A 26,720-nucleotide genomic window follows, 5' to 3' on the forward strand; every position below is an offset into this window, starting at 1 on the left:
GTAAACATTAATAATGTTTGAGCACTACTATGAGCCATAAAAAGTTTTTAACGGTTAACGTCAATCACCACTGTTGCCTATCATGTGGTACCCATAAGATACAGATTTGCTTCATTTTCGGAACCATATCCTAAAATGAATTAGAAAAATGGATGGACAGCGTAGATATACAATACATACGACAATGTGGACCCCAAGTTCTCATGTGAGGCAGGGCCCGCACATAATCTCCTGCAGCAAAAGTGAACGGCTACGAGTGCTTCTGCACGTGAGATGGTGTTCAGAATAATAACTGCAAAATAAATTTAAAACAGATATACCTTCTCAGCCATTTCTCGACACTGGAATATCTCCAGAGATTTTAGAGCTCAATGATGTTATCGTAATGTTATTCAGAAGAATCTTCCTGAAAGTAAAATATTAAAAACAGTTACTATAAACTAATAAATCATTAGAATTTTAATTACACCAGCCTAAATGAAATCATAAATGAAATTCCTTTATAGTAATAAATTTTGCCATTTAAGCTGAAAAAATTAAAATATTCTAAGATTTTGAAAATCCCACACCATTATCATAATAATAGCGCATTATCAATTTCCCATGAAAGTATCGTGATATTTTAAAAATACTGTCGATATTCGTCACAATGTAAAACATGAGCTAATGAAAGAAATCTACTTCACCTCTTCTACTTCTCAGGAAGCTTCTTTGTAAATTGTGGAGCAGAGGGACCTGGCGTTCTCGTCTTCCCACTCTAATCCTTCCCACCATTCTCTCTTGCCTTCTATTTTTCCTTTTATTTCATGGATGCTTGAGCTGAAGAGGGAGAGCTTCTTCAACTTTGGACAAGAAATTACTTCCATCTCTTCCAAAGATATAAACATAAATCGCTGGCTACAAATGCTTTCTAAATCTAGTAAGGCATCCAACTTTAGGATGCGTAATTTTGGGAATGAATTATGGGGCAGCTTGTCTCCTTCTATAATCTCTTTCATTTGGAAACAATACGATATGTCAAGCTCCTTTAACTGATGTAGTTGCTCTACCATACTAGAAGAGAAGAGACTCCTTAACTTTTCACAATTACGAACCCGTATACTTAGGAGGTTTTGCAGGCTTGTGTTCAGCGGAGGAGGTGCTCCACCATCGAATACCTTCTCCAAGTTTGGTAAATCAAGGAGTTCCAAAAACTGTAAACATTGGAATGCATCATCTCCAACCTCTCTCCAGTCTATAATGCATTCCACTCCACTGCAATCCATGACTTGAAGATGTCTTAAGCTCTTTAAATCGCCTTGGAACTTAGAAAGACTTGTTAAACCTTTGCTTCTATAAAAGTCTAAAGAGAATGCATGTTTTATCAACCCCTCAATCCCGCAGGGGAATTTGTCACATTCACAAATGCTTATCTGCTTATCAGAGAAAGGCGGGTAAATTGCAATGTTAACCATAACATGGAAACTTGTCAAGCCCGAAAACCATCGATGGAACATATCATGTGAGATGAAGCCATTAAGATTGGACAAACTGATACGTAAAGATCTCAGGCGTTTCATGTTCACAGCCTCACCGAAAGTAGCTCCGTCCACGTTTTCCTTCAAACAACACATGCTTACTTCCTCCAGACTAGGTAGCCCGTATATCACAGTGAAGGGAACTGCAGTGAATGAAGTCCATGATATATCCAACCTCTTGAGTTTAACCAAGCTTGCAATGCCTTGAGGGAAGTTTCTGAGTCTAGAATTTGAGAGATCAAGAATTTGGAGTTCCTTCAGCTTTCCCAATGGCAGCACCTCCACTAGATGCATGCAGTATCTTAGAATGAGCACACGTAGATTCACCAATTGCAATAATGACATCGGGAGAGATTCAATGCCAGTATCACTTAGATCAAGGATCTGTAGTTTTGGCATGAGCTCGAAGAAATTACTGTGAATGGTACGTAATTGATCGTTTTCATTGAGGAACAAGGAGATCAAGTTAGGACAATCTGGCGTAATATCGAGATGCTTTATCTTGTTGCGCATCAATGAAATCCTTACAACCCCTCTCCACATATTCTCTTCAGGTGGCTGCACTAGTCCCTCCCCGGCTTTCACAAGGAATTTTGAGCCTTCAATGGACGACGATGGTGAAGTGATCCATATAGCCAAGTCACGGAGCAAATCATGCATCCTAACATCTTCATCTCCTTCAAACCATTCCTCCAAGAGGCATGCGTCCTTGATTGTTTCAAGGATGTCGTGTCCCTTGTTTGATGCTTCTTCCAAGTCATTCACATTTTCTATAAATCCTTCCTCCACGGCCCAACATCTTACTAGCTCATCTATTGGTATTTCATAATCTTCCAGAAACAATGAGCAATACAGGAAACAAGATTTTATCTCTTCATTCTCTAAGTAATCATAGCTAAGTTTCAAAGGAAGAAACACTTGACGCTCCATCCCTGGAACCTCAGGTGATGATCCTTTCAATGCCCTTAATGCATTCTCCCATATCTCTTTCTTATCCTTGCCATGCATGGCCCTTCCCACTGTCTTAATTGCAAGTGGTAATCCGCTGCACTCCTCTGCAACCTTCTCTGCTACCGGTCGAATCTCTGATGACATAACCACATCCCCACATCTTTCACAGAACAAATTCCACGCTTCCTCAGGCGTAAGAGCTCCGACTTTAATAAACTTATCAGCCACCATTGCATTACATACTTCAATGGATCGGGTGGTTATCACGATCTTGCATCTACTTTGCTTGTCTGGCTTTGGAATTCCGACTTGATCCAACCTAAATGCTTCCCATAGATCATCTAAGATGAGCAGATACCTCACATTCTGCAGCCGAGTAAACAGCCTGTCCCGCTTCTCTGCCATATCTTCGTTATCGCAGAACGTGATATCCAACTTCTTTCCAATCTTCTCTTGGATTAATCCCAAGTTGAGGTCCTTGGACACAGTTACCCAAATCACAACGTTGAAGTCATTGGTTACGATGAACCTATTATTTACGGCTTTCATGAGAGTGGTTTTCCCTATTCCACCCATCCCATAAACACCAATGAGGCCATTCTCCTCGTCGTGTAAGCATTGCCATATCTCCTCCATGGTTTCCTCAGCTGTGCTTTGCTGTACTCGTGGTAGCGAGGTTTGCATTTCCAACACCCTCGGCCGGCGAGGGCTCTCAGCCACCTTATCGAAGACCCCTTTAGTTTTGAGGTTTTCCACATCTTTGAGCTTTTTAACGACCCTTTTGCCCAGCTTGTAGCGAGAGAAGTGATTGGTGCAACAACCGTTCAAGCACGTTCTAGGTTGCTCGAATTCCGTTCTTAAATCATCGACTTGAGCTTCGATATTGGTGACGTCCACAAGCCAGTTCTCCACTAGACGAACCCGTGTCTTTCCGACTGATATAGCATCATCGACGTCCGCTCGAATTTGGTGACGCTTGTCTTGTAGTTCTTCTGTTTCCTTCTTCAATGTCTCTACATTGTTATTAAGGTGTTTGAGATAACCGATCTGCTGAGAAACAGGAGCCCAGAAGAAGAGAATGATCTGCACAACTGGACCCAAGAAATCCATTCCGGACGGATGGATGGATGGATGGCGTTTTTGAAGGTGGCAGAGGAATGAAATGAAAGTGCTGCCCGAAATAATGCCTGTGAATATGACTTCAGTTCCGAGAAGCTGAGGAGAGAGAGCAAGAGAAACTGTAGAAACAAAAAAAATAAAATAATAAAATAAAATTAAATTTTAAAAAAAAGAAAAAAAAGAAAAAGAAAAGAGAGAATGGAATTAGAGACGGAAGTGGTTCGATGCTTTGTACAAAGTAGGGAAGCGGATCGACCGGACGCGGATTGCCTACTGACAGCGACAGTGCTTCGTGAGTTCCATCGTGGTGTACCACAAATCAGCTACCATAGCTGGTGTATGTACGTGTCGCGCGAAGACGAGCGCTGACGCTCCTCGAGCTCCGAGTTGTACGAACGTTCAAAGGAGATCAAAGTTACATGGGCCCATGATGATGTATATATTTTTTATATCATCACCATTCGTCCATTTTTCGTGATCATTTTAGAGTAATATCAACAAATTGAATCATAGCTAAAGATTAACTAGACCACACCACAACTAGCAGCGGAGGTAATGATTTTCACCGTTAAAAATTTCTTAGGGCCTACTATAACGATTTATTTTCCATCCAATCTGTTCATAAGGCCACAAAGACTTGAATGAAGAGTAAAAGCAAATTTCATATTGATTCAAAACTTGTGTGAACCCCAGAAGGGTTTCAATGGCATATGTTCAATCTCCCACTGCTTTTTCTAGTGTGGTACATTTAATCGTTTAATTTGTCTTATTTTTCATCTCAAGCCTTAATACGAGCTCGAAAAATAGATGGACCAGTTTGGATATATCACATGCATCATGATAGGACTCACAGAACCTGTTGACGTCAATACACCCGCAGGTGTGTGGTACACTAGCCAATCCGTTTCCACAAAATAGGCGTGTGAGGCCCATTGTGACGTGATGTTTTAATCCCACCCAATCTATCATCACATGCGGCACACTGGTGTATTGATGTCAATAAGTACTGCAAGTCCCATCATGAGGTATATGTTATATCCAAACCATCCATCCATTTGGCGAGCTCGTGGTAAAGCTTGAGCTGAAAAATAAGACAGATCTAGAGCTAATGTGGACCACACTGAAAAAAGTAGTGGTGGATTTAACTTCAACCATTGAAACCCTTTTGTGGGTCATAGAAGTTTCGAATCAATATGAAATTTGTTTTTCCTCTTCATACAGTTATTTGTGACCTTATTAACAATTTAGATGGAAAATAAATATTATGGTGGGCGCTGCAAATTTTTTAACGGTGAAAATCATCATCCCGCTGCTATTTTTGGTGTGGTCCATTTGAGATTTGGATATGATTAAGTTTTCAGCTAATGTTCTAAAATGATTTTGAAAATTTGATGAACGGTGTGGATATAATTAATACATCATTGTGAGGCCCATGTAACTTTGATATCCTTTGAACCGTTCGTACAACTCGGAGTTGGAGGAGCGTTAGCGTTCGTCTTCGCACGACACGTACATACACCAGTTATATAACTGATGTTTGGTACACTAGCCAATCCGCTTCCACAAAATAGACGTGTGGGGCCTATTGTGATGTGATGTTTTAATCCCACTCAATCTGTCCATCATGTGCGGCATCCCATTGTTGGAAGCGGATTGGATTGTGTACCACACACTGGTGTATTGACATCAGCAAGTATTGTGGGTCCCATCATGAGGTATGTGTTATATCCAAACCATCCATCCATTTGGCGAGCTCGTGGTAAGGCTTAAGCCGAAAAATAAGACAGATCTAAAGCAAAAGTGGACCACACTGAAAAAAGCAGTGGTAGATTGAACTTCTACCATTAAAACCCTTTTGGGGTCACAGAAGTTTCGGATCAATATGAAATTTGTTTTTCCACTTCATATAGGTATTTGTGACCTTATTAACAGCTTAGATGGAAAATAAACGTTATGGTGGGCCCTACAAATTTTTTAACGGTGAAAATCATTATCCTGCTGCTATTTTTGGTGTGGTCTATTTGAGATTTGGATATGATTAATTTTTCGGCTAATGTTCTAAAATGATCTTGAAAATTTGATGAACGGTGTGGATATAATAAATACATCATTGTGAGGCCCATATAACTTTGATATCCTTTGAACCGTTTGTACAACTCGGAGATGGAGGAACGTCAGCGCTCGTCTTCGCATGACACGTACATACACCAGCTATATAGCTGGTGTGTGATACACTAGCCAATCCGCTTCCATAAAATAGACGTGTGGGGCCCATTGTGATGTGATGTTTTAATCCCACCCAATCTGTCCATCATGTGCAGCATCCCGTTGTTGGAAGCGGATTGGCTAGTGTACCACACAGGGGTGTATTAACGTCAGCAAGTATTGTGGGTCCTATCATGAGGTATGTGTTATATCCAAACCATCCATCCATTTGGCGAGCTCGTGGTAAGGTTTGAGCCGAAAAATAAGATAGATCTAAAGCTAAATGGACCACACTGAAAAAAGCAGTGGTGGATTGAACTTCTACCATTGAAACACTTTTGGGGGTCACGGAAGTTTCGGATCAATATGAAATTTGTTTTTCCTCTTCATCCAGGTATTTGTGACCTTATTAATAGTTTAGATGGAAAATAAATGTTATGGTGGGCCCTACAAATTTTTTAACGGTGAAAATTATTATCCCGCTGCTATTTTTGGTGTGGTCTATTTGAGATTTGGATATGATTAATTTTTCGGCTAATGTTCTAAAATGATCTTGAAAATTTGATGAACAATGTGGATATAATAAATACATCATTGTGAGGCCCATGTAACTTTGATATCCTTTGAACGTTCATATAACTCGGAGCTGGAGTAGCGTCAGCATTCTTCTTCGTACGACACGTACATACACCAGCTATATACTTGATGTGTGGTACACTAGCCAATCTGCTTCCACAAAATAGACATGTGGGGCCCATTGTGATGTGATGTTTTAATCCCACCCAATTTGTCCATCATGTGCGGCATCCCATTGTTGAAAGCGGATTGGCTGGTGTACCACACACAGATGTATTGACGTCAGCAAGTACTGTGGGTCCTATCATGAGGTATGTGTTATATCCAAACCATCCATCCATTTGGCGAGCTCATTGTAAGGCTTGAGCCAAAAAATAAGACAAATCTAAAGCTAAAGCAGACCACAGTGAAAAAGGCAGTGGTGGATTGAACTTTCTACCACTGAAACCCTTTTGGGGGTCACAGAAGTTTCGGATCAATATGAAATTTGTCTTTCCTCTCATCCAGGTATTTGTGACCTTATTAAGAGTTTAGATGGAAAATAAACGTGGTGGGCCCTGCAACTTTTTTAACGGTGAAAATCATTATCCCGCTGCTATTTTTGGTGTGGTCCATTTGAGATTTGGATATGATTAATTTTTTGGCTAATGTTCTAAAATGATCTTGAAAATTTGATGAACGGTGTGGATATAATAAATACGTCATTGTGAGGCCCATGTAACTTTGATATCCTTTGAACCGTTCGTACAACTTGGAGCTCATGGAGCGTCCATGCTCATCTTCGCACGACACGTATCTACACCAGCTATATAGCTGGTGTGTGGTACACCAGCCAATCCGCTTCCCCGTTGTTGGAAGCTACGTGGGGCCACTATAAGAGTGAGATGGAACACCTACCGTGGAAACCTATAGGCCCACAGAAGTCTGGGATGAGACTAATAAAAGTGTTTTCAGTTCATCCGGGCTGTTAGGACCTTATGAATGATTTGGATAGCAAATAAACAACGTAGTGGGCTCCGTGAATATTTTTTCCTACCCACAACAATTTAAAAATAAAATAAAATATTATTAATGGTCATCCAGTCAAAAGTAAAAAATAAAATATTATTAACGGTTATCCAGTCCAGAGTAAAAAAATAAAATATTATTAATAGCTATCCAGTCAAAAGTATATTGTTGATGGAATAAGTAGCGATGAATGCTATGCTTGAATGAGACATCATGGTACACCAGTCCAAGGGTTATGATTATTTTATCAAGAAGGCTATAGCATATATGGTCCATCAATTTAAGGGTCATATTTGAGAGATGTGCGTGGATATGATTATTTTATCAAGAAGGCTATAGCATATATGGTCCATCAATTTAAGGGTCATATTTGAGAGATGTGCGTTAATGAGGTATAAGTGTGCTAAATTTGGTATAAGACAATAATATGTTTTGTCTAATCATAATCTACAAAAGATAAAAAAAAAAAAAGATAATAAAAGAAAATATGATAAAGTGTTAATTTTCAAACCTTTGTAGTTTATTACTAATTAGATTTTTATGAAAAAAAAAAAAAAATTATTTTCAGAAATCAGATTGTTCTTTAGACAAATTATTAAACAATTTTTCAGTACTCATAAATACTTGAATTCAGCATTTTAAGTTTTCAACAACTAAATTAATTTTCAACTCTTATTTTTAAATTTATGGAACGGTACCTTTTAAACTGACATTGTTTTTAGCTCTCTTATTCAGCTCTCTCAAAACTTATTTAGCTTTTAGATGAGGATGAACTCAATTTATAAACTTGAAATAGAAGATAACACTTTCAATGGTAAATACTACGCTACTGACACAGTAGATAATAGTATGTTGCCAATGCAATAATACACAACATTAAATATTATATTACTACAATAAAAACACTGCATTTTCATGTTCCACAATCTACATGGCAGGACATACATAACTGAGGGATGGCCACAATCACATTTTCATATGCCTAAACATTCACTTTGCCTTCCCAACACTAGAACTATGAAACATTAACAGATTTAACATAATGGAATAAACATTAGTGAGACTTTCTCTATTTTTTACAAACATCATCCTTGTATTTAGTTGTTTTTGTTACAAATCAGTAATTGGAAGTGAACAGTTGTACGTGTCATTCTGTTTGCATATATTTAGGCATGTTTGCAAGTGAGGTCAATAGTTGGTTGTATTAGTTCCTTATTTCATGCATGAGTCTCAGGTAGTTTCCTTGTTTTAGTCTTAGTTTTAGAGAAGACATCCCCACATCTGTGTAGTGGGAAAAGTTGGGTGTGTAGTGGAAAAAGTTGTAAATAAAGTCTACAAAAACGGAAAAGGAATGAAGGAAGGACATGAAGTTTATCTCCAAAAAGTTGTCTGCATCAGGGATTGAATCCCTTTAACAATCCTATAGTCTTTTTTTCTCTCACCATTGGTCGACCAAAGAAGACACCTAAATCCATTCCGCCTTCACCTCACTTGATCCCACGTCCACCACCAAAACCCAGGTCGTAATAGTTTTCAAGAAGCCTATAATGCTCATATCATAGCCATTTCAATCAATCAGACCAGTTCTTCCTAAAAGCATAAGTGTGTTCCACCTAATGAATTTATCGGCCTGCTTTTCAAGACAAGATGTTTGTATGGCCTGGATCCTTCACAAGTTTGTCACATGGAGGGGCCCACTTCTCAGGACTTTGAGTCCATTAGTCCTTTGAAACAGTGTTAAATCTAATTGTCCTCCAATCAAAGAGAAATGGTCACATAACCCTTTCTTTCCCTCTAACATATTATTCTAAATAACATCCAATCCGTCAACATGGTGGCCCTCAACATAAGGATCACCAAAACCATGGATATTCAAACTCATTAGTTGGGGTCCTTACTCTTGTCCCGGTGGTAGACTCACAAGAGTTTCAACACCAGGTTAAGGGTTCAAGTACCCATAGGTGGTGAAATCCCAAAACTCATCAGTTGGGCTTCACCATCGACATTGATGGGGAGAAACGATTCATTTTGTGGTTGTGGCCTACCTAATTAATGAGTAGATTGGTCCTATGTTTCCCTAAAAGATGTTTATGGTGCAGCCCACCTTTTGAATGGCTTGGATGATCCACACAAAATGAACGTTTGGCAGGGAGAAATCATAGTACAGAAAGTTCAGGTAGAAGCTTTTGCTTGTGAACATTTCTCAACCACAGGAAATGTATGAACAAATCGGCATATGAGGCCCACCATGATCTTCCAGAGGCATCCGACATGTCCATCATGTGAACCCCCTAATTTTCTCCTGTGTTACCCTAAATCAGGCTGATAAAAAACTCAGGGTATGCCACACCACAGGGAAAGTTGGGATGGAGACTCCCACCGTTAAAATCCTTCCAGATCATATTTGGGGTCTGCTGATTTTGCATATTCAATCCAAATCGTTCAGAGGATGCATAAACAGGATGAATGAACACCAAAAAAATTAGGCCATTTCAAAACTCAGGTGGGTCACGAAATGTTAAAGCATGATTTTACAAGATAGGCCCACCTGAGTTTCAGAAGCCAACAAGAATAGGAGGGGCCACACGTGAAGGATGGATTAGATGTCACTAAAACATCACAGTAAGCCCCACACGTGAGTTTGTTGGTAGAAACATGGTGTGTATTGGATCCGGCCTAAAACAATGAACTGATGATTGTGACTATCATTTAGATAGATAAATGAATTTAGAACAAATGAAAATAAAATTTCCAATTACCAATGACTAACATTCAATTCTAAAAATAAAAGGTTAGGATATTCTACCAAGCTTGATTATGGACCAATAGTTGGTTGCTCCTGGCTATAATATGGACAGTTCAAATCGTACACCTCAGCATGTGTCCTTAGGAGGGAAAATGAGCTGGCATTGGGAAACATAAGCTAAATACACAAGAGAAGAAGAGATTAGTATTTATCACAAAGATATAAACACCTCATAAATGTTATCAGGATGTCTTCAATCTAACTGAGGTTAAGGGTACGTAGATTCCATTAACTAACCACTCGTTGCCATAAAAAAAATTTAGAAAAATTCCAGTTGCTCCTTAGATGGTTTTAGAGTTGTTACTCGATGCCATGGAAGGTGGCTTCAATGTCATTAACTAGTCTTTAATGGCTGTTAATGCCATTAAATGTCCCATCGATGAAGCGTGCAGAATTTTGTAAGTGCGTAATTTGTTTTTAATTCCGATTGTGATAGAATATACATCAGTGTAATCGAAATTAAGATATTTTAAGTGAATGTTAAGACATTCATAGGGTGTTCCAGAGCAAAGCCAGGGTTTTGAGAGGAGATTTTGGGGTTGTTTAGATTAGTAAGCACATTCATATCTTGTAATATCATTTAATAGTGGATTGATTGTTGCTTTGTGCCGTGGTTTTTTTTTCATGAAATTTTTCCTCGTAAAAATCATGTAATCTTTGGGTGTTTTGGTTTGTGTTTGATTTCTCCTTGCTTGATTGAATTCGATTTTGCTTCTACGCGATCCCCTAACAGGCTCACCGTGTATAGATCATCACATTGATGTATTTTGGGACCATATTGACATGTGTCGAATTCAAACCGTGCTTCATGTTAAGCCTTCCATAAAGATACAAAACTCAGGTGGGCCACCCCGAAAGAAATAATGTAAAATTAATTCACCAACCTAATATTTTGATTTCAAGTGATTTGACCAACCTGATATTCCAAAAGTCTTGAACTTGATAGGGTGTATCTTACTAATGGGCTAGATGGGTAAAGACATAAGGGTGGGCCACAATACAATTGTATATTTTTCTACGGTGGGCCCTTTCCTCGATCGTTCTCACTATTTTGGCACCTGAGTTTGATTTTGGACTGAATTTTAGGTAAGAGTTAATAATAAATGGGTGTAGCTAGTGAATGAAATGTATTTCAGGAAAAAAAAAAAAACATGATGGAATAACTACAAAGCTCTCCTTTTGTATCAGATCGACACAGCCCATTTGCAATGACATAGACAGATCATGTCCGAGTTAGGTCCACCAATGAATGCAACAACTCATGCCAATTGATCAAAAGGTGTAAAATCATGCCTAAAATCACAAAATTCACCATGGTGTGGCCCATATGAGTCCATCTTGGTGGGGCATGTTAGATGGATGAATTGGATAGCATATACAAACCATAATGGATACCACACACCTTTTAAAAGGTTTTTAGGTGGGCGTCTATCTGAACATACCCACCTGATTTATTTTCAAATCAGCTAGATATTTGGGTTCATGTCCAAATTTGACCTTTGCTCCCATTCAAATGAGCTAGATATTTGGTTTCATGTCCAAAATTGTCCTTTGCTCCCAAAAAATTAGCTAGGTTTTTGGGTTTATGTCCAAATTTGGCCTTTGCTTCTGTTATGGGAAAAATAGGTCGGCTAATAATTCAAGGTCAGGTCAGGCACTCATGCACTTAACCAGGTCGGACAACAACGAACCTAAATGGGAAATCCGCCACTCGGCTCTGCAACAAGCAACAGTTGGGCTTCAAGCTCGGTCTCTTGTCAGCAGGTTGGGAAATAGGCCAATCTACACAACACCAAAGGAAGCCCAAACACGTGCCGAAAGGATCAGTTCAGGCCCCAGTCGGCGTCCCCCTAGCTCAGGTTGGCCAAGACCACATCGACCTCCTACTGCACACTTCCAGTGATTCCGAACAATTAAAGATCTGCTCGAGATCTTCTCCAAAGAATTCGGAAAGTATCCGCAACATGCTCGGGATGCTGAGATCTTCACCAAGGATCTCAAAAAATTCTCCCACTCATTCAAGATCCGAATTCCTCTACAATATGCACCTATCAAATAGGAAGATCTCCCCTACATCATCACCTCTCCTCAACTATAAATAGGAGCACCTCTAATGGTAAAAGGTATGCACAATCTCTAGCCTAAAACTCCTTACTCGACTAGACCCAGATTCCCTACCTGACTTAGGTATCGGAGGGTCCCCTGTACTAGCCAAGATTTCCTTTGTTCGTCCCTTGTGCAGGTATACGAAGGTTGAGCGGAAGGCTAACCAGATTTTTGTATCAAAAGCTCCCAAAAAATGAAGTTGATTCAATACTTATGTGCATCACTGCTAAAGTTTTTGAAAACAAAGCAGAAAATAAAATTTCTTAAAGGTTTAGATTAATTAATTAAGCTTTATGGATCACCATAAGATATCATCAAGCATCTACAATTAGTTAAAAATATTGAGACTTTAGATCTACTCATACCTTTTAATCTTTGCTATTGAGTACGGTTGGATGGTCGATGCTGTATATGAAAGGAAAAGGTTATTTTTCAGATCTATCTCAAATGAGCAGATGAAGAAAGCCTATATACACAACCTTATGAGAAGGGTGTGGTAGATGGATGGATGGGCAGATATAGTTTATATATATATATATAAAGATTGCAGAGGAATGAAACAAAGGTACTGGTGGAAGTGGTGCTGTAAAAAATCTATGGTTGTGACTTCAATTTTAAGAAGCTGAGGAGAGGAAGGCAGAGAAACCGCCGAGAAAAGAAAGTGTAAATCACTTGAAATTAGAGCAAATCACTTTTAAGAAGCTGAGGAGAGGAAGGTAGAGAAACTGCTGAGAAAAGAGAAAGTAAATCACTTGAAATTAGAGCAAAGGAGAGGAAGAAAGAGAAACTGCTGAGAAAAGAGGAAGCAAATCGCTTGAAATTAGAGCTGAGGAGAGGAAGGAGGCGAAACCAGTGAGAAAAGTGAGTAAAATCACCTGAAAATAGAGCTGAGGAGAGGAAGGAGGAGAAACCGGTGAGAAGAGCGAGTAAAATCACCAGAAATTAGAGCTGAATACAGGAAAGAAGAGAAACAACTAAGAAAAGAAGGTAAATCGCCCTGATGATAATGTTTTGGTAACGTCAGATCAATATATCATGTGCGGCCAGTATGCGACTAGCCAATTTCACGTGGTTGGAAGCTACATGGGGCCCGCCAAGATATAGGTGCGAAATCTACACGGTCCATTAATTTTTATAGCTCATGTTAGGACTTGATTTTAAAAATGGCGCAAATCCAAAACTCATATACACTACACTAATACGAAATTGCTGGGGTGAAATACGCAACACTTAAAACTCAAACGCTCAGCTGCGAATCAGTTGCACTAGTTCTCGTGAGAACTTTTTGGGAACTCATCATAGTAACGTGAGTCCTTAATCCGAATGGTCCACTTGATGCAGCACCCCATGAAATTCCTGTGGCCCAACTTTTACTTTGATCCAAAACTTTGGTGAGCCATCGAATAAGAAAACAATTTCCTCCATTGATTTGCATCTCTTGTTGCTATGGATCACCAGAGTTTTCGATCAGGGCGAAAATTGGTCAAGGAAGGTTTCATTGGATGCCGCATCACATGAACCGTTCGGATTAGACACTCATGACACGTGTGCAAAGGTGCGCTTGTACATAGGTGAGCATCCCCCTCCCACACACACGCACACAGTTAGTTATTTAGTTAGTTAAAATGACCTAATGGATGGCTTGAATGGTATAAACATTATGGTGGGATTTCCATCCACACTCTTTCCGATGGAGTTTTGGATCCGCCTCATTTTTGGAGTCACGTGTTAATATGAGCGGGATAAACTCATGGCCTGACTTTTAGTACTGTCTTATCATCCGAATCAGATGAATGGTTTAGATGACATATACAAGATGTGGTAGGCTCACATACAACCTGGAAGGGTTTTACCATGGGTGTCCACATCCCAATTATAAAATTTGTGGCATGGCTCACCTGAGTTTTGAGTTGGCCATATTTTTGTACGCAACTGAGAACATTAGGGGTCGTTTGGCACCATGGATTTGGGAGGGTTTGATGGTATATTTGGCCCTGTAAAGTAATTGGGGTGTCAAATCCCCATCCATGCTAAAAGCTTGGATCACATCTAAAATCCTTCGAAGAAGAGTTACACGTGTAACACGTGTGTCACTAGACTACTAATTTATTTGGAATCTGATCCACCGATAATATCCCAAAACAATTAGATTATCAATTGCATCATTATAATTACTTTAATATGATAATTTGCACCCTCCAAACATTGTCTATGTAAATTAATAATTAAAAATCGTTGGTTAGTCACTCAGGTGTGATCTTGTGCTTGTGGGTTGTGGCCCATCTTAAACATGAAATTTCATCAATTTCATGCAAAGTATATATTTCTAAGGGCTTATTACGACTATTGTGTTGAATATTACATACGTACACTAATTAAAGATATTAAAGTTCATTTAGTAATTAAATTCAAACCCTTATAAATATATTATATACAACTACTTTTGGATCACAGGAGATTAAGAATCTAGGGTGCCATATACAATAAGAGGATTTCAAATATAGTGGTTCCAAATCCACGCTCCCAAATAGGCTTTTAGGGGTCTAATAGTGGCCCTAACATGCGGACTTGTAGATTAAGCTTGTCCTCAATGTTTGCGACTTCCACGGAACAAAAGCAAAAGAAAAAGCATTAGTCAAATAAAGGCCGTGAAATTTGTCTAGCTGTCCTCCAATCAAATGGAAATGCATACATACAACACATGCGCCCCTTTCTTTCCCCCTGACATGTCATTTTCCGTCAGAAAAAGAAAAGGGCCTCGGATCACCAAAACCACGATAAAAAGTCTACTTATTCTCATTTTATGGTCGTGGCCCACCTAATGAGCATATAGGTCCAATTGTTTCCCTACAAGACATTTATGGTACAGCCTACCTTTTATATGGCTTGGATGATCCACACAAAATGATACAATGGCAGGAAACAAATCACTGTACAGAAAATTCATATAGGTCTTCTTGCATGTGAACGTTTCTCAACTAAGTAACGTTTGAACAAATTGGCCTTATTTCCTTCCTTGGCCTCACCACAGGGAGTAATAGGGATGTGATGCGTACCTTGAAAGACCCGCTTAGATAAGTATCTTACTTGAGATAAGTAAGTTTGATTTAAGATTAATTATAAGTAACTTTTTTACTTAAAAATTTTTAATTATTTTAAGTTAATAAGTAAAAAATCAAGATAAGCAACTTGAGGCATTAATAGCTTATTTTAATTAACTTACAATCCACATACCCTCTAAAAGTCTTTCAAATTGTATTTGGGGCCTACTGTGTTTTGCATATTCCATCTAATCCATTGGGAGAAAGCATCCATTCAAGATAAATGAATAATTAAAAAAATCGAGCCATTCCAAAAATCAGATGAGCCACAAAATGTGATTTTAGAGGTTTTAAGCATGATTTTACAAGATAAAGCCCATTGGAGTTTTGGACCAACCTAAGTTTCAGAAGCTAAAAAGATTAGGTTGGGGTATCAATGAAGGATGGATTGGATGTCGCAAAAACATCAAGAGGAGCCCCACAAGTGGATTTGATCTGTCCTTAAAAAAATGTTTATTTTGCTACTGGCGTAGCTTATTATAGAGTGTGTAGATGATCTGATGATTTTTATCAGCACTCTATGTAGATGAGTTTGTAACAATGGAAAAAAACTTCCCACAAAATAGCATTCAATTGTAAAATTCAAAAATTAGAATCCTCTTTAAAGTATGCTTATCTACCAATAATTCATTGGTCTTGGCAAGACATGGACAGCTCAAGCTGTATCACTCAGCATGTGGGCCGCAGGAGGAGGCAAAATGAGCTGGAATTGGAAAACCAAAGCCAAAGATAAAGAAAGAGATAATAAAAGGAAGCGGATTGGCTGGTGTACCTCACACCAGCTATATGACATCAGCACGTCCCAGCAAGACATGCACAGCTCAAGCCATATCACTCGACATGTGGGCCGCAAGAAGAGGCAAAATGAGCTGGAATTGGAAAACCAAAGCCAAAGATAAAGAACCCGATAATAAAAGGAAGCAGATTGGCTAGTGTACCTCACACCAGCTATACGACATCACTCAGCATGTGGGCCGCAAGAAGAGGCAAAATGAGCTAGAGTGGGAAACCAAAGCTAAAGATGAAAGAAAGAGAAAATAAAAGGAAGTGGATTGGCTGGTGTACCTCATACCAGCTACATGACATGAGCAAGTTTTGTGAGTCTGGTTTTGAGATATGTGTTATATCCAAACTGTCCATACATTTAGCGAGCTTGGCTTGAGGGTTGAGACGAAAAATAAGACAAATCTAACTATCAAGTTGACCACACTGCAAAATTAGTGGGGAATTGAACATCTACCATTGAAATCTTTTTTGGGTTCACAGAAGTTTTGGATCAATATGAAATTTGTTTTTCCTCTTCATTAAGGTCTTTGTGACCTTATAGATAGATTAGATGGAAAGTATATATTACAGTGGGCCTATGAATTTTTTAATGATATAAATTATTATCTCAGTTGCTACTATTTGTGGTGTAGTCCACATGATCTTTGAATACGGTTCATTTTTCGGATAATGCTCTAAAATGATATCTAAAAATAGATGAACTGTGTAGATATAATAAATGCATAAATGTGAGGTCCATGTAACTTTGATCTTCTTTGAACTGTCGCTACAACTTTCCTGGGCTCCACCTGGATTTTTATATGCCATCAAAACCGTCTATAAGGTCATTACCACTTGGATGAAGTAAAAAGACAAAAAATTTAACCTAAAACAAAGCTTTTATGGCCATAAGAATATTTTAACGGTTCTCACTAAATCTCCACTGTTTCCTTTCGTGTGGACTACTTAGAGTTTTGGATCAACTCATTTTTTTATTGAATGTTGTAAAATGATCTCGAAAGAAGGATGAATGGAATAGGTTTCCCACAAACATGAACTTCCTGCTAAAGACTTCCGCAGGAAAGCCGCGTCCCCGGTCCGCTGCCTAATAAAGGCGAAGCAAAAAGCAAACAAACATCGAGGAGACAAACGAAAAGGACACAAAAAATTAAAAAGGAAACATAGAAAAAAAATAAAAAATCAAAAAGGAAACATAGAAAAAAAATAAAAAATCAAAAAGGAAACATAGAAAAAAGAAGAAGAAAAGAGGGCTCGAGATATGGATATCCGGACGTTGATTGGCTGCCGAAGGCTTTCGCAGAAAGTTCCTTTGCTAAAGTTTGGTGGCGCCATTAATCATGCAATAAAAAGTAGGTAGCAGATTGGCTGGTGTACCGCACATCAGCGATCTGGCTGGTGTGGTTACGATCGTGCGGAGACGAGCACTGCCGATCATCGATCTCTAAATTGTTCCTGCTTAACGGAGATTAAAGTTCCGAGGACTCTAAAATGATGTATTTATTATATCCAAACCGCTCATCCAATGATATCATTTTAGAGCATGATACCAAAAATGAATATCATATCCAATGCTTAAGGGGACCACACAAGAAATAGCAGTGGGACAATGATTCTCACCATTAAAATATACGTAGGACCCACCATAGCATTTATTTTCCATCTCATCTGCTCATAAGGGCACGCAGACTTGGATGAAGAGGAAAAACAAATATCATATTGATTCAAAACTTCTGTGACCCTGAAAAGGGTTTCAAAGGTAGACATTCAATTACCCACGACTTTTTGCAGTGTGGTCCACTTGATATTTGGATCTGTCTTATTTTTAAATTCAAAACTTAGGATGAGCTGGTCAAATGAAAGGACGGTTGGGATATAATACATACCTCATGATGGGAACCACAGAACTTGGTGACACCAGCAAGATCTGTGGTGTGTGGTACACCCGCCAATCGGACTTCCTAAAAAATAAGCCAGATCTATGTCCTTACATGAACCCGAAAAATGCACCGATAGTGTGAATTTATCACAAACATCACAGTGAGCACCACCGAACTTCCCAGCCATTCACAGGTAATCAGCCTCCTAGATCTTCTTCATTTTTGGATTCTTCACAGAAAATCAGCCTCCTGGATCTGCTTCATTTTTGTATTCATGTGCAAAACAGAGCTGGAGAAACAGATGGACAGTGTGGATATAAGACACATACATTACAATGGGCCACGGTCAAGGATCTAACCATGCCACGTGGTATTTTACCTTGCCACTGCTAAAATCGCTTGGCATGGAATTAATTGGCCGATTCTCTCATCAAGTGGGACACTTTGGAACATCTAGCTCAACATGCATGTTGTTTTTCTGCCGGTCATAACCGATACCGTAGACAGCAACTAAACCTTGATCAATGGATGAGATTGAAATGAAGTAGATTACTCTCTTTTTTTTCCTTCCACTCTCTTTTCTTTTCTCAATCACAAAAAGAGTATATTATGAGTTTCTCACACACCCAATTAAGCCAAATCAAGCATAGCCATTGTCAAACAATAAAATAGTATCACTTAAATGAAAAAGAATGTATATTTTGTGGCCCCCATAACATTTTTAATGATAGCAATTCAACCACCATATGCCATGTAGTGTGGTCCACCTGAGATTTGGATCTGCCTCATTTTTGGGATCATGCCTTAAAATGAGTTAGCAAAATGGATGAAAGGTGGGGATAAAACAAATACATCATGGTGGGGGCACACACAGCTTTTCCAGCACCGACGTCTACACGTGGGGTCACTGCCGAATTCGAGTCCGAGAAACTCGAACTGAGGAGGGGTCTGCAAGGTAACTCGATTAACGTATTTGGTCGTCTAATAAATTTGATGAGTGATCGAACTCAGTAACTCAAACAATGTTCGAGCTACTCAACAATTTCTTAAAATGAAAATATTTGGAGAGATTGGATCATATTCTGATTGAATTTGTTGGACTTGGATGATTCTGTACCTGAATGGTCCAGTTTATATACTATCTAAGGTGTGGACTATTGCTAGGTGGTCATCAATGATTCAGAATGTTTGTGAAATGTTTATGACTATTTGCACTAATTTCTGAACGTTTAAGGTTGTTGGATCATCAAGGCCCATCCATTTTTAGACCGTTTTGGCTATTAAGGCCACTAATCATTCTTAATATGATTGACAGTTTTTGATTCATTGATCTGACCGTTTCTAACAGCCTATAAAACCCAAGTCATCTCACACTTTCTCGTATTGTCTTGCGACGGTTCGCATAAGGTCACAAGGGAACAACTATTTTACAACACGATATCCATGTACGAAATTCAAAGTACGACATCTAGTGTCACTACAATATATATATATATATATATATATATATATATATATATATATATATATATATATATATATATATATATATATATATATATATATATATAATGGTCTCTCGAACCTTACCATGAGATGAGGAGAGCAATTGGATTTAGCTACATTGAGAGGGAGAGTCTTAAAAAAAAGAATATCCTACACTCACGGAGACACTCTTGGAATTGCAAGGGATTTCACGCAAAAGCCTTTTGTTGGAAGATCCTGTGTGGGGCCAACTATGATATTTTTGATAAATCCAACCCGTCCATCCGTTTTTCAAAATCATTTAAGGACATGCGACCAAAAATGAGAAGGATCCAAAATTAAATGGGCCACATGAGAGGAAACAGTAGGGATTTAGTGACCACCGTTGAAACATTCATATGACTACAAAAGTTTTGTATCGGTTTATGTTCTCGGTGTTTTCATTTCATCTTAGTGAAAATAACCATAAAAACGGTTTGGATGGACTATAATCACCAAGGTGGAGCCTACGAAGGTTTCAATGGTAAGCATTCCTTTCCCCACTGTTACATCTCGTATATATGGCCCACTTGAATTTTGGATCCTCCTCATTTTCGGTCTAATGTCTTAAAATGCTATTTAAAAACAAATGGACGGGTTGGATTTCACACAAAGATCACAGTCGGCCCCACACAGAATCCTTCCGCGGAATTCTCATGAGAAAGGCTTTAACAAGAGATTTGTCCCCTGGGTTTGGGAAACAGACCGGCTACTCTCCCGCCACAGGCCAATGGCAGGTGGTCGGTGCTATGTGGGCCCCACCACGATGTATGTGTTTCATCTATGTTGTTTATCTATTATTCTAGATCATTTTATGGTATGAGACCAAAAATGGGGTATACCCAATCTCAAGTGGACCACATTACACGAAACAGTGTTGAATGGACGTCAACCATTAAAATTTTTTTAGGGGCCATAAAAGTATTGAATCAAACTGATCTTTGTTTTTTCCCTTCATATGGGTTTGTATGACCTAATCAACAGATTGAATGTCAAATAAATAGTACAGCGGGCCTTAGGATGATTTTAACTGTGGGCATCACTCTCCCCACTTTTTTCTGTGGTGGGGTCCACTAGAGCTTTTGATACTGCCATAATATGATCTCTCAAAATGGATGAACGGTGTGGATATAATACATACATCATGGTGGGCCCCATAAAACTTGGTGATGTCACTTCAGCCACTCCACCTCTCATTAGGTAATCCACGTCCCACTCCGAGACGGAAGCGAATTGGCCGGTGTACCACACACCAGCTATACGGTTGGTGTATTAATGTCAACAAGTTCAGTAGGTCCCATCATGAGATATGTGTTATATCCAAAACATCCATCCATTTGGCAAGCTCGACTTAAGGCATGAGCAGAAAGATAAGATAGATATAAAGATCAAGTTGACCACACTACAAAAAGCAGTTGGGGATTAAACATCTACCATTGAACACCCCCCATAGCACCGACCACCCCCATACATCATGGCAAGGCCCACATAGGAGAGTAAAATAGGGCGCGGATTGGATAGTGACAAGGTCAGTATCCAAAGCGCTACTCAAGTGATGTCACCAAGCTCTGTGGACCCCACCATGATGCATGTGTTGTATCCATACCGTCCAACCATTTTTAGAAATCGTTTTATGACATTACAGAGACAATGAGATAGATCTAAAGTTCAAATGAACCCACCATAGAAAATAGTGGGGACAGTGACATCCACCGTTCAAAACTTCCTAGGGGCTACAATAGTTTCCGGTGAAGTTGATATTTTTGTTTTCACTTCATTTATCTCTATGTTAACTTATGAATAAGATGGATCTCAAAAATACATCACTGTGGGCCCTATAAATGTTTCAACAGTGGGTGTGACGGCTCCCTGGTTTTCTGTTGTGGGTCCACTTGAAATTTAGATTTATCTCATTCTCTTTGTAATGCCATAAAACGATCTCTGCAAATGGTTGGACGGTATGGATACAACACACTCATTATGATGGGGTTTACAGAGCTTGGTGACGTCAATTCAGTAGCCATTTGGCTATCGACCTACCTTGTCAGTATCCAATCCATGCCCGTTTCCCAAACTTAGGGACGCGAATTTCCTCCTAAAGCCTTTCCCACGAAGATTAGTGGAAGGATTCTGTGTGGGGCCCACTGCGATCTTTGTGTGATATTCAACCCATCCATTTGTTTTTAGATATCATTTTAGGACATTATACCAAAAATGAGGAGGATCCAAAATTCAAGTGGGCCATACTAGACAAAACAGTGGGGAAAGGAATGCTTCCCGTTGAAACCTTCATAGGCTCCACCTTGATGTTTATATTCCATCCAAACCATTTATAATGTCATTTTCCCTGAGATGAAATGAAAACACAAGGAACATAAACCAATACAAAACTTTTGTAGCCATATGAATGTTTCAACAGTAGTCACTAAATCCCCACTGTTTCCTCTCATGTGGCCCATTTAATTTTTGGATCCTCCTCATTTTTGGTCGCATGTCCTAAAATGATCTCGAAAAATGGATGGACGGGTTGGATTTATCACAAACATCATAGTGAACCCCACACAGAATCCTTGCACAGGATCTTCCTACGAAAGGCTTTTGCGTGAAATCAATTTCAAAAGTGTCTCCGTGAGTATAGGAAAGAGTTTTTTTTAAGACACTCCCTTTGTCAATGCAGCATCCCAGCCGCTTTCCTCATCTTACGGCTTACATGAAGGATCTTCGAATGAAGGCTCACACATAAATTCCTTCGAGTGATGCCCACGGTTAAAATTATCCTAAGGCCCACTGTACTGTTTATTTGACATCCAATCTATTGACTAGGTCATATAGACCCATATGAAGGGAAAAAACAAAGATCAGCTTGATCCAAAACTTTTATGGCCCCCAAAAAAATTTTTAATGGTTGGCGTCCATTAAACACTGTTTCTTGTAGTGTGGTCCACTTGAGATTGGGATATACCCCATTTTTGGTCTCATACCATAAAATGATACAGAAAAACAGATAGACGACATAGATGAAATAAATACATCATGGTAGGGCCCACATAGCACCGACCACCTGCCATTGGTAGGTGGCAGGGGAGTAGCCAGTTCGTTTACCAAACCCAAGGGACACAAATTTCCCACTAAAGCCTTTCCCATGAAAATCCCACAGAAGGATTCTATGTGGTGCTCATTGTGATCTTTGTGTGAAATCCAACCCGTCCATAATTTTTAGATATCATTTTAGGACATTATACCAAAAAGGAGGAGGAAACAAAATTCAAGTGGGCCATATGAGATGAAACAGTGGGGAAAGGAATGCTTACTGTTGAAACCTTTGTATTCCATCCAAACCGTTTAGATGTTTATTTTCATTGAGATGAAATGAAAACACCAGGAACATAAACTGATACAAAACTTTTGTAGCCATATGAATGTTTCAATGGTGGTCACTAAATCCCCACTGTTTCCTCTCATGTGGCCCATTTAATTTTGAGATCCTCCTCATTTTTTGTCGCATGTCCTAAAATGATTTCAAAAAATGGATGGACGGATTGGATTTATCACAAACATCATAGTGGGCCCCACATGAAATCCTTGCATAGGATCTTCCAACGAAAGATCAGCTTGCAATTCCAAGAGTATCTCTGTGAGTGTAGGAGAGACTCTTTTTTTGAAGACTCTCCTTCTCTCAATATAGCTGAATCCCAGTCACTCTCCTCATCTCATGGCTTTCATGAAGGCTCACACATAAATTCCTTGCGGTATGGTTCACGGGAGACCATTACTCTCTCTCTCTCTCTCTCTCTCTCTCTCTCTCTCTCTCTCTCTCTCTCTATATATATATATATATATATATATATATATATATATATGGGAGACCATTACTCTGTGTGTGTGTGTGAAAGTCAAAAGAGGCTAGCATCCTTATTTAATTACCCTTGAGTCCAATGGAAATGTTCAAACATGGTACATGCATTTCTTTTCCACATTCCACTCGGCCAAAAAGGTGGGCCTCATCATAAAGATCAACGGAACCAAGAGAGTGGCTTACACCATGAAATCAAGCTTATAAGCTCTAAAATCTATCACAATTGGACAATCTATATCTATTCGTTCAACGGTTGGATCTAACGCACCAATGGTCTTGATCACCAACCTATGAACCCCCATTATCAAAACTGAAAATCCATAGTAAGCCAAGAGGCATGGCTACGCATCATACCAAGGAAAGTGGGTTCCTATGCGTCAGCACTGACATCATATAGAGGTGGGTCCCTCCATCCGAAAAAAGAAAAGGTGCATATGGTAGATCCATCTCTCCACAACACACAGTTTATATGCAATCGGGACTGTCCATCTAGCTCACTTTCTTGCTGGATCGGTGGAAGAAGGTTTTTAAAAAAATAATAATAATAATAAATCATTCATCAGATTATTATATCCATTTGATCAGTGGCTGTAAACAACCGCCATTTTACGATCACCTTTCTTGCAGATAAGTTAATTAAATCAGATAGAATAGTAAATTATAGATAGCTTTTAGAAAAGAGACCATGCAACATGATCATTACTAGATGTACGGTTTTGATTCATTTGTTACATTGCCACTTGTACCATCAAGAGAATGATCGAAAATGTTGCTGAATCCACCGTATCATCTCCGAGAGAGTCATCCTTTCATTCCCGGAGGCGGATTGGTAATGAGTAACTCAGTAGGCTAACTCTGTGGGGTCCACTATAATTTATGTATTTTATCCAATCCGTCCATACATCTTACCAGATGATTTTAGGGCGCTATCCAAAAAATGAAGCATATAAAAATCTAAAATAGACCACACCACAGGAAACAGTGTGAATTGAATGTCCACCGTTGAAAATTTCTTAGGGGCAATAGAAGTTTTGGATCAAGCTTATATTTTTATTTTCAATTCATCCATGTTTCTGTGATCTTATGAGATGGTTGGATGATAAATAAACATCACTATTCATCCAGGTTTCAACAGTGGAAATCATTATTTCCACTGTTTCCTGTGGTATGGTTGGCTGGAGATTTGAATAAGCTTCAATTTTGGGCTCAACCACTAAACTGAGCTGAGAAAATGGATGGACGGTGTGAATTAACCAAACACATTCACTGTGGGCCCAACAGAGTTTACTCAGTACGATGAGTGCGTACTGAGCAACTCAGACAATCTGATTTCTTCGTTCCCACGCAAGAGAGAAACAACCAACAACACGCACTAGGAAATACCAGCGCACCCTTCACAGGCGACCCCGACTGCCTACGAACCCGGTCGCGGAGTAGACACTGGCAGGGTCAGTAGCCAATGGCTACTGAAGTGACGTCACCAAGCTATGTGGACCCCACCATGATGCATGTGTTGTATCCATACCGTCCAACCATTTTTAGAGATCATTTTATGTCATTACAAAGAGAATGAGATAGATCTAAAGTTCAAGTGGACCCCACTATAGAAAATAGTGGGGACAATGACATCCACCATTCAAAACTTCTTAGGGGCCACAGAAGTTTCGGATCAAGCTTACATTTTTGTTTTCACTTCATCTATCTCTATGTTAACTTATGAATAGGTTGGATCTAAAAAATACATCATGGTGGGCCCTATAAATGTTTCAACGTTGAGTGTGACTGATCCCATGGTTTTCTGTGGTGGGTCCACTTGAACTTTAGATCTATCTCGTTCTTTTTCTCATGCCATAAAACAATCTCTACAAATGGTTGCACGGTATGGATACAACACATGCATCATGATGGGGTCCACAAAGCTTGGTGAACTTCAATAGCGATTTGGCTACTGAACTTGTCAGTAGGCCCCACCAGCCCATCTGTTTTACCAGCTCATTTTAGGGCACGAGCTAAAAGATAAAGGAGCATGGATTTGATGCTACCCTACAAGGACCAAGCTAGAGATAAACGGTCATGTTTGGGGCTATGTGGGGCTCATTGATCTATATATTTAACCATGTCATTCATATATTTTGACATATCATTTGAGTGCATGAGTAAAAAATGATGCAGATCCAAGTCTCAAGTAGACCACACCACATGAAGTAGTGATGATTTAAAGACTGTCGTTAAGTACTTATCAAGGGCGTGGATTGGGTGCTACCCCATCGGACCAGGCTAGAGACAGATGGTCATGTTAGGGGCTTTGTGGGGTCCACACTGATCTATATATTTTACCTTGACATTCATATATTTTGCCTTATCATTTGAGTGCATGAGCTAAAAAATGAAGCAAATCACAGTCGCAAGTGTACCACACCATATGAAGCATTGGGGATTTAAAGCTTGACATAGATCAAGTTGATATTTATGTTTTTCCTTCATACAAGATTGTGTAACCTTATGAATAAGTTGAATGACGAATAAATATTTCTTATGAATATACACCGTAAGTTGCTAACAAACCTTTCCAAATATTCAAAACTAAAACATAATTTCTGAATTTTATACAACGAAATTTCAAATGGTGAAATATAATTGCGAGAATCAAATTCTTGTGGCATCCCTCCATCTCCTCTAGAATCATCTGAATGAAGAAAATGAACTAGAGAGGGATTGGATATAGGAAAGGAAAGACGACAGGGAGAGGTCACAAGGGTCAAAAGAATTGATTTTTTTTTTTTCTTGTTTGTTGTGATACATCCTCCTCTTTAGCAAGACAAATGTATGAAAGAACACTGTTGCTGCTACTATTGTTTTTATATATATATATATATATATATATATATATATATATATATATATATATATATATATATATATATATATATATATATATATAATGTGATAATATGGTAGAATATATATAGTATGGAAGGGTGGAAGGGTAGCCTAAGTTGGGATTAGAATGACACCTTTGGAAGATATAACAAGTGTGTATATCAAGTCATGTCGGGCTATTTTTGTCTACAAAGAGGCGAATGGAGTAGTGGATAGTTTGGCTCGATTGGATAACAAATCTCATTTTAGCAGGACTTACCAGGCTGTATGCGACCTCACCTCTTCTATCCATTGGACCCTTTTCCTGATGAAGTAGTTATGGCAACCTTAGAGAGGGGTTTAGTCCCAAGTAAGGTTTCTTTAGAGTTGGTTGTGGGGTATATGTTGATGTAAAGTGGGTTGCAGAAA

At 38.9% G+C, this 26,720-nt stretch overlaps 1 protein-coding gene across 7 annotated transcripts in view; it reads right to left on the minus strand.

The window, feature by feature from the left end:
• Positions 1-226: 226 nt before the first annotated feature.
• The window catches only part of LOC131236183 (disease resistance protein At4g27190-like), a 96,901-nt gene continuing 70,407 nt past the window's right edge, over positions 227-26,720 (minus strand). For 3 of the 7 annotated variants that reach the window (XR_009166613.1, XR_009166612.1, XR_009166610.1), the window contains 4 exons: positions 10,183-10,279; positions 687-3,706; positions 321-406; positions 227-250 (listed from right to left, as the gene is read on the minus strand). Coding sequence is in view for 1 of the 7 variants with exons in the window: in XM_058233315.1 (XP_058089298.1) it covers positions 699-3,578 (2,880 nt within the window). In the remaining 6 variants the exon portion in view is untranslated. Of the gene's footprint in view, positions 251-320; positions 407-573; positions 3,707-10,182; positions 10,280-12,653; positions 13,243-26,720 lie in introns of those variants that run through there. The other 4 variants (XR_009166614.1, XR_009166611.1, XR_009166615.1 and 1 more) reach the window with 4 other exon arrangements.

Source organism: Magnolia sinica, unplaced genomic scaffold (assembly GCF_029962835.1).
Source record: "Magnolia sinica isolate HGM2019 unplaced genomic scaffold, MsV1 ctg266, whole genome shotgun sequence".
Taxonomy (NCBI): Eukaryota; Viridiplantae; Streptophyta; class Magnoliopsida; order Magnoliales; family Magnoliaceae; genus Magnolia; species Magnolia sinica.